Source organism: Pteropus vampyrus, unplaced genomic scaffold, assembly GCF_000151845.1.
Source record: "Pteropus vampyrus isolate Shadow unplaced genomic scaffold, Pvam_2.0 Scaffold131, whole genome shotgun sequence".
NCBI lineage: Eukaryota > Metazoa > Chordata > Mammalia > Chiroptera > Pteropodidae > Pteropus > Pteropus vampyrus.
In genome coordinates, this window is record NW_011888912.1 from 1629826 (window position 1) to 1638961 (window position 9136).

The 9136-nt window shown below is 53.2% G+C and overlaps 1 protein-coding gene and 1 long non-coding RNA gene across 2 annotated transcripts in view; both read left to right on the plus strand.

The window, feature by feature from the left end:
* Nucleotides 1–9136, plus strand: part of CAMSAP2 (calmodulin regulated spectrin associated protein family member 2) — a 47377-nt gene that overhangs the window by 14588 nt on the left and 23653 nt on the right. The window contains exons 3-4 of the mRNA XM_011367311.2: nucleotides 5364–5525; nucleotides 7273–7356. Coding sequence (XP_011365613.1) covers nucleotides 5364–5525; nucleotides 7273–7356 — 246 coding nt within the window. The remainder of the gene's footprint in view (nucleotides 1–5363; nucleotides 5526–7272; nucleotides 7357–9136) is intronic.
* Nucleotides 9006–9136, plus strand: part of LOC111744293 — a 2199-nt gene continuing 2068 nt past the window's right edge. Inside the window, exon 1 of the long non-coding RNA XR_002782098.1 lies at nucleotides 9006–9128. This is a non-coding gene — a long non-coding RNA (uncharacterized LOC111744293). The remainder of the gene's footprint in view (nucleotides 9129–9136) is intronic.

A 9136-nucleotide genomic window follows, 5' to 3' on the forward strand; every position in this document is an offset into this window, starting at 1 on the left:
GGCTTCCTGGGAGAGACGAGGCGGGGCATCTCGTGTGACCGTCTGAAAGGAAGCAGAGTATCGCTTCTTTCAGTGCTGTATTTCTGTTTCATTTTGAGGTATAATCGACATATAACACTGTATTAGTTTCAGGCGGACAACATGATGACTCGATAAATGTGGTTAGTGAGAAAGATCAGCACAGTAAGTTCTGTCTTGTCTCCGTTATTAAGCCTTTGGTGTCTCTCTGATTAATGAGGCTAGAAAGGTACACTGTACCGAACAGCTTTATCTGTTAAAGTTTTTTTTGTCTTCTAGACGTCGTTTTTCAGTGAAAGTGGATGCTAGATCTCAGCGGATGTTTGTATTCTGGAGCCGGGGTGAAACTCCTCACACGGCTCGTGGCTCGTGGCTCGTAGGAGGGAGCTGGCCCGCCCAGGCAGGGCTCAGAGAAAGTGCGCTTCTCAGCAGAAGCAGCTCCACAAAGACACGGCCTCTCCTCCTGTTTGCACAGGCCGGGGGGGGGTAAGAGACCGCAGTGAACGTCCCGTTAGAATGAAATGTAGTTTGAAAGAAGCCATTCAGAAACACTGCCAAGGAATAATTAATCCCCCGTACAGATGTGTGTAAACTGAGCTGTAATTATTCACGAAATACCTGTTTATTGAGCTTCCAGTATTTGGTGTTCGCAGGAGGCTCCTGAACTCATGGCGTTTACCAAGAGAATCTGAGCGATTAGATCGTCAGTGTCCTGCTTTATCACGTTAACTAAGTGTCCAGGCAGGGTGCGGGCTTTGGCTTCAGTGAGCACGTGCCGGTTTCCAGCCTCCCTCTCTGCCTTTGCTTTCTGTGTCCAGCGGTGTCGTCTAAAATTTAACAATTAATAGACACATAGCAAAGCACTACGTCATATATTTTAAATGTCTTCTCATTGTATATAGCTTTCAATAAAGCTGAAATTCAAAAAATAAATAAAATTTCGCGATTAATGCTGCATTTCTGTCAGTTTGTTTTCATGAAGCGAAGCATGCTTAAGATATAAATCTGTTAATACCAAGGATATAGTTTAGAAACTAGGTCCAGTAACAATAGATTTTAAGTGGTTGCTCAAATTTGTTCATTACGCAGAAGTATTGTAGCGACCCAGACACATTTTGATTATAAACGTGAGTTCAGAGTGTCACCGCACTTGGCCAGAGCCATTGCTTGGAGCAGCAGATAAAATGTGTAGAGGGGCTGGTGGCCCGCGGGGCCAGCCAGGGCCGCGGCTTCTGGAATCTGACGAACCGTGGCCGGAGCTGGCTTGTCAGCCGGTCGCGAGGTTCAGTGGGGTCCCGAGGTGGAGTTAGGGAGCAGGACCCCGCTCCTGTGGCGGGAAGGCCGCGCTGTGCCTGCCGGGCCCTCGTCGCTGGGTCACTGGCCGTGTGGGACCGGAGGGTTTTGAGTACAGCGGTGTGGTGACCGGGGTTCCGTTGGTGGAGATGGAGGTAGTGACACGTGTGACCTGGACTGGGGGGCCGAGGGCCATCGCCGTGGGGGTGCCGCGGGAGGGGGTACAGGACGGACCCGGTCTGGGCCGGGTGTGGCCGGAGGTGGCTCAGGACACCGGGCAGAGCCCAGCGAGGGGAGTCTGGGAGGCGGGCGGAGGCTGTGGCGCTGAGGGCCAGGACGGGCATGGCGCGGGGCAAAGTCAGCCACCGAGCGAAGGCCTGACGGTTTAGTGTAGGGAGGAACATTTTTGAGAAGTGTGTCAGCGGGCCGGTGTTGGGGCAAGGACAGTCATGCCCCACGGCCGCCCGGCCCCGTTCTGAGCCCGCTGCCCAGGCTCCTCTGGAGGAGGCGTCTCGTGACCCGCCTCCCAGCTCCACAGCCCCTGGCTCTTCCCACAGCTGTCACTCGCTGGGCTCCGGCCAGTGTCCGCGTGCGAGGCCGTGAGGCCGGCTCCGGTCCCATTTGGGGTCCCGGACCCCCGTGAGCCTGCCAGTCTGGCCCTGCTCAGCAGCAGGCGTCCGTCCAGGAGGTCGTGAGTCACCTCTCACTGTGCCGTGCGCTCCCTGTGGAGCTCCCGTTGGTCGTGGTTTCTACACACCTGGGCGCAGCCTCCCAAGTTCCCAGGGGCACGGCAGGACCCCCCCCCTCTCGTGGACGGGGCTTGGGAGACGGCCCGGGCGGGTGCTGGAGGCAGTTCGGGGGACAGCGTGCTGTGGCGTGACCCCGTGTGCTTCAGCCCCCTCATTCTGGAGGAGCTGGTACTTGTCATACACACCCAGCTGGGAGAAATGCGCACACACCTCCTTTCAGGCGATGTTTTGAGTGTTAAGCGGAGCGTTTACGGATGGTCGTTTTTACGTGATGCAGCATAGTTCAGTGTACTTGATGGAACTTGTAGATGTTGAGATTAAGCACAGTTTTTGGCTCAGCCTCACATGCGCCCAGACAGCTTTCAGAGCTGGAAAGCCTTGAAACGCAGGCATGCTCGAGACGCACCACATGTGACTGGGGAGACGAGGTAGCGACGCCGTAGGGGTCAGCAAGGGACGGAACGTGGCTGGCGTAAAGGAGCAGCAGTTATGTTGAGTGGTGGGCACAAGCCTGCGCGGCCGTACAGAAGTAGCCCAGAAAGAGATGGGGCCCAGGGCAGGGCGGGTCGGACGTCCGGGGGCGCTTGCGTGCTCTGGCCTTAAGTGCTGCTTGCCGCATGTGACCCCCGTGTGGGTGGGGTCACACCAGCTCCGCGAAGCCGCATGTTTCATCATCTGTGAGTGGTGGCAGCTCTGTCATCGGTGGGCCTGGCGCATGGCACCGAACTCTCCTAATTCAATCCTTGAAGGAGTCACTGATAAAACGTTTGGGAAAACGTGACAACGAGTGATTGCCTTTGGGTAACAGGCTGACCTCTAGGCCGCACTGACCCCGTGCTTACGCGGCAACTGCGTGGCTCCTGAACCAGTGAACGTGCCGGGCCCGTCACGCCCCTCGGAGCTTTCCCGAGCCCTGCGACCTGCACACCCTCGTGCCTCGCCAGGCGAGGAGTCTCGTCCGCATTTTACGGGGGGGAAGGTGAAGCTTAGTGAAAACTGAGCGACTCCCCGAGGCCACAGCTTTCTTTTTAAAAACCAGCTTCGTTGAGGCGTAACTTGAATATGTCTACGTAAAGTGAAGAGTTTGTGTTTTGACCAACGCACACGTGCGTGTCACTGCTACTCCGGTTAAGGTATGAAACGCGTCCGTCACCCCGATTTTCCCTGTGGCCCCTGCTCCCCCCCCCGCCCGCCCCACTGACCTCCTTCCTGTCGCTGGAGTCCAGACGTCGTGGAGGTGGAAGCGTGTCGTAGGGACCCCTTTGAATTGGATTCTTTCGCTGATGTTGTTGAGCTGCACTGCGTTGCTTTGTGTGGCTCGTTCCTTTTCGTTGCTTAGTTCTGTTCCACTGCGTGGATGCCGCAGTTCGTTCATGGTCCCGTCGGGCACCTTGATGTTTCCAGGGTCTGGCCGGTTGTGATCAAGCATCCGTGAGCATTCATGTACATTTTCGTGGGCGCGCATTTTCGTTTCTTTTGGACGCACACGCAGGAGCTGCTGGGCGGGCCGTGCAGGCGTGACTCGTGTATCTGGCAAGCACGTCCCCGAGGGTCGCACTACGATTCTGCCACCGGCAGTGCGTGCATGGCAGTCACTCTGCATCCTCCCAACACACATGGCCTTGTGTCTCCTCATGGGTTTAATTTGCATCCCCTGGTAGCTAACGCAATTTAGTGTTTTCTCATATGCTTCGTGGTCACTCGTGTGTCCTCTCTTGTGAGGGGTCTGTAGCAGAGGGAGGAGAAGCAGAGGGGACAGTGTGGCAGACAGAAAGCAAACATGAATTAGACAACATCCGGCAGTGTCGACCACCGTGAAGAAAATAAAACCACCCGATTTGATAAAGAATCATTGGACCGGGGGGGCCAGTCTCTAGGGACATCTCCCTGGGGACGTGCTGTTTTGGCTGAGGCCAGAAAAATAGAAATGGACAAGCAGAGATGTCAGGGCAGAGCCGTGAGTCACAGGAGCCTCTCTCCTTCCTTCAGCCCTCGCTAGTGGCCAGATGCCGTGCCGGGTGGAGGATAACTAAGATGCTCTCGCCCTCAGGAGCCTAGCGTCTAACTGGCCCCGTGCCCCGTGCCCTGTGCAGGCGGCCGTGCCACACGGCCTAAGTCGGTGGGTCTCAACCTGGCTGCTCATTCGCATCATCTGGGAGCTTTAAAAAATGCCACCCACGTCCGACTTCAGGCCGTTAAGTCAGAATTCAAGGAAGTACTTAGAAGTCCCGCAGCCGACCATACTACAGGTAATGTCGAAAATCCAAGACGAGCTGGAAAAACAGTTTGCCACCTGAATGGCATAGAGCTGGTGCAGCTAACATGGAACCAGCTCCTAGAAACCGAGAATCAGGCTGAGAAAAACAGGCAACAGGCACGAGCAGACAGTTTTCCAGGGAAAAAATGCGCATCGTCGCTAACCCTATAAAAAGACGGTCGTGCGCATCAGTCAGAGAGATGCGAGCTGTGGCCTGGAGACTGACACGGGCGAGCAGAGCGCGTGACGTCTGACGCTGGCAGAAACGCTGTGGGCAGATGGGCCAGGGATGACACGCGGTGCGGGGGAGGCGAGAGGCGCGTCCGCTTCTCTGGAGAGGGAGCTGACCCTGGTTATCCGTCCCAAGTCCAGCGTGGCTGCCCTGGGGCCCGAGCGTGGAAGACGGTGTCAGCGGCTACCTGCCTGGCACGCGTTAAACTTTCTAGAAAGGATCCATCCCAGACTCGTAGGCCTGCGCGGGGAGGAGGGCTGGGAAAGGGTCCGCCGTTCTCGATATACCGTGTGGCGTTTGGACATCTTAGGGACCCCACGTGTAACACGTTTGTGTTCAGAAACCTAAAGCAACAGCACAGGCAACGGGAAGACGGGAGCCCTGCGCCAGACGGGCAGGGCGAGGCGGGAGCGGGCGCCGCCAGCGTCAGCGGGGACTGTGGGCCTGTCCGGGCGGGGCCATGGGGCGGGGTGCCGGGCATTCTAGAAGGACGGACGGTCTGTACCGGCTGCTCCATGCAGGTGGGGCCGAGGGGAGGGCGGAGTTGAGGATGTCGCCGACTGTAAGTTACTCCGGGAGTAAGTGTGACATCAGCCGAAGCATGAGTGTCCCAAACGGGGCCCCTCCATGAGCGTTTGACCGGTCGCTTCGGTCAGCTGGCTCGTCTTCGGCCGGCATCCTCTGCGCCTTCTCACTGAGGCGCGTCTTCTCTGCTTTAGTTCGCTGCTGCGTGTCGGGAAATGTTATTACGAGATGTACAGACAGCAGTTTCCAAGTGTAGTTTTGAAACTCCTTGCTCTTGTTTTTGTCCCAGAGTGCTCACCTGGCAATGACCGACACCCTGATGATGGCGTACACCGTGGAAATGGTCAGTATAGAGAAAGTCATCGCGTGTGCTCAGCAGTACGCAGCTTTCTTTCAAGCTACGGACCTGCCCTATGACACGGAGGATGCTGTCACGTACTGGATCAATAAGGTAGGGGACACTCACTTGAGGAAAATGAGTTTCATAACCCGAAAAACCGAAAGCCTCGCTTACTCACTGCTGTGCTGCCGGAGACTGTGTGTGTGGCCCCAAGTCCACATGTTGAAACCCTGACCCCCCGTGTGTTGCCTTAGGAGGTGGGGCCGTGGGAGGTGAGTAGGTCAGGAGGGCAGGGGCCTCGTGGATCGTGCCCTTCCAAGGGAGACCCCCGCGGGCGAGGACGTGGCAGTCAGGCGGCCGGGAAGCAGCCCTCGCCAGACCCGCGTCTGCCGGCGCCTTGGTCTTGGACCCCCAGCCCCCACGCCGTGAGAAAGCCGGCTCTGTTGTCTGTAAGCCGCCCGCCTGTGGTCTCACTGCTACGGCAGCCCAGACGACTGAGACGCTCTCCACGACTCTTAGGCCAAAGCGGAAGCTGAAGCTGTACGATCTTGTTAAAATTTCCCGTTCCCTTATGACTAAAAAGATATATATACCGTTAACACAATGAAAATAGATTTCTATGTCTCCTGCAGCATTTATGATCCATAGTGATTAGTCTAGTTCCTAGCAGATCATCACACAAGTCAGGGCACTCGGAGTGGGGGGCACACGCTGGGCGTGCAGCACGTGTTTTTCGAATCCGAGAATGGAAGGATTTTCTCCCGTTCCAACGAGACGATCCGTCCCCTCGCCTGCGCTGCATTCCGTTCCGTCCGTTGGTTCGGAGCAGTTTACTGCTCCTGCCCGTTCGGTCGCAGCTGAGGCTCAGAGGTGTCGGGAAAGCGTGACGGTCACGGCTCATAGTGGAGGTTCTGAGCCGGACCCCGTCCTCTCTGAGCCTCCCGTCCTGGTATCGATGCGTGGGCGAGATCTTGGCGCGCTGCGGCCTCCTGGCCCAGGACAGCGGTGGGTCGCAGCCCTGCCGGAGACGACGCGCAAGTGCGAAAGACTCTTAGTAGCTACGTTGAGCTAAATGTATCGGAACTTAGAATTTTCTTCAGTCGTTTTTTTTTTAACCACCGAATTTTAGGCAATAGAAGAGTTTAGAAAATTGTTGGTTCAGGGTAGACTTACAGTGGTTGATGATGGCATTGATGTTTCTGAGAGCGCCGTTAATTTAAATGTAGTTGTTATTAGCATGACCTTAAAATCATTAACTCAGAGTCCAAAATTGTCTAAATATTCTCGATAAATACTTTGTGCACCAGGTAGACTGTTTCTTAACCGTTTTGGATTTGGGGCTATTTGAACACTCTGATAGGAGATGAATGAGACCTCCCCCAAAAGGTTTTTGTGTATTTAACTGGGACCTGTGACCACACTGAAACCCACTCACCGTGGGCCAGAGACACATCTGTGACATCACAGCATAAGAACTGGATTCAAGGTGTTTTCTGCTGCCAGTGACAACTTTAATTTAGGGAAAATAATTTTCATTTACTAGCCCTAAAGCAGATCATAAGACTTGTACTAAAGCTTTACTGCCTCCTAAGCAACACCACTGAAGTGGCTGATAGCACCCCAGGCTGCTCCAACGTGTGGAAGGTGCTCGGCAGCGTGTAATAAATTAATGAACTCATTTTACAGTCTCGGATGTAGCACCTGTAAAGCACTTTTTCTGGTTGGGAACATGAAATTTTCTTCATTCAAGTGGCACTGATATTTGACACCAGAAATCTGCCCACAGGCATTTTAGGGTGCCTGTTATTTTATTGTTATATTTGAATATAAATTCAAATTAATATTTCTGTATTTTAAGGTAAATGAACATTTGAAAGACATAATGGAACAAGAACAGAAGTTGAAAGAACATCACACAGTTGAAGCTCCCGGAGGTCAAAAGGTATCTATTTCAAAGAAAAACATGGCACCTTCACAAGACTCTGCATGTGTTCACATAGTTATGGTCTTGGGAAATGTTAACAGTTGTGTTCATTACATTATTTGTTGGTGATATTAACTGTACCCTAGAAAATCGTGCCATCAACACTAAATAAGGAGAAGTATAAAATGAAGGTTGGATGGTGGTGTTTAGGAAAAATCGTTAAAGACTAGAACTCAATTTCCGAGGTTCTTTTGGCAAAAAATAATGGTTTGACTTTGGTAAAATGTATGAAGCAACAAGAAAACAGTTTCGATGTATTAGTCTCATAATGACTTGCAATAAGTCCGGCCTTTAAAGTTATACTCCAGGAGTTGCAAGTTGTACACACGGTTATTTTGTGAAGAAAGAGGAAGTATTAACATCGATTCATTCTTTAAAAATTCCAGAACAAGGATGTAGAGTTTTCTTCTTTGAAAATTTGTGCTCGTCACATACTAAGACCAAAAGTATGTTTTCTACAGCCTAGTATTTCTTACAGCTCTTAAAATGTGTTATAATTAGAGCCCTGTAAACATTATGGCGTTTGAATGGAGGTGTAAGAAATTATAATTATTCAGGAACCTCATTTTCTATTTGGACGAAGCTCTTCATTTTTTTGCCGAACTCGGATCCATCTGGGGCTCGTGCCACTGCCGCCCGCCCGTCTGGCTCCACGGGGGGAGAGAGCAGGAAGGAAGGAAGGGAGCCGGCCGGCTGGCTGGGGTCTTCCCGCCTTCAGCGACCAGATTTTGTGGAAGACCCCCCACAGCTCCGTGTGATTCGATGTTGGGGACCCGCAGCGATTCCCGCGTTCAGCTCCCTGACCGGCCGCTGACCGTGTCCTCTGTGCGGGATCCCCACCTTTGCTGGCGCCCTGTCCCCCGCAGCCAAGTCCGCTGGCAGTCTCTTCTCCCGTTGGTCCGGGTGACGCGTCGAGGTCCCCAGCTTCGGCCTGCTTCCGGCCGGGCTCCTCCCTCTGGCTTCCCCGCGTCCTTTCTAGTTCGTCCTCCTTCCCTTTCCCGTCCCAGGGGAGCCGAAGCCTTCGCCTTGGAGGTGGGGATACTCCTGCCCCCCAGTTTGCTCCTGGCTCTACTCAGGAATGAGGTCAGGATGGCATCACCCAAGTTGTAATGCTAGTGACTTTCCTTAAGGACCTTGGTTGTCACACGCGATGATTAAGTTCTGCAGGATTGCGTACACGTTATGAACTAGGTGGGGATTTTGTCATGACGTGGGACACGATTAATGTCCCATGTGGGGAGAAGCGCCGTTGGTGTCCAAACCACCAGGCTGAGTGACCTTGAAGAAAAACACTGTGTGGTATCGAGACGCTCCTTGTGTTTATGCTGCCGGCTTTGGCTTTGCCGTGGCACTTAGCCCCATGCAGTGGCACGTGTGAGGCTGAGTGAATGGCAGAGTAAACGAATAAATGAATGTGATTCATTTTAAATATTCAGATGATGACACATTTTTATCTTAGTACAGACATAGCATTTATACCTTCCTTTTCAAATGAATCTTCCCTTGTTCTCATTGTCGGAATCTTTGTGACAATAACGATTAATTTCACGTCGTCTTACTGCAAAGTACAGTGTCATTGTTACGAAGAAACCCGCACCCAGCTGTCACCGTACAGTGGGATCTGGGGATTCGAGTCCCTTGGCTCGACTGGAAGTGTCGTCATTTCATTCTTGATTTTTATTTCTGCGAAAGCGGAATTCTCGACCCCTTTCCCCTTTCCCGCGGGAGAGGTGGAGAC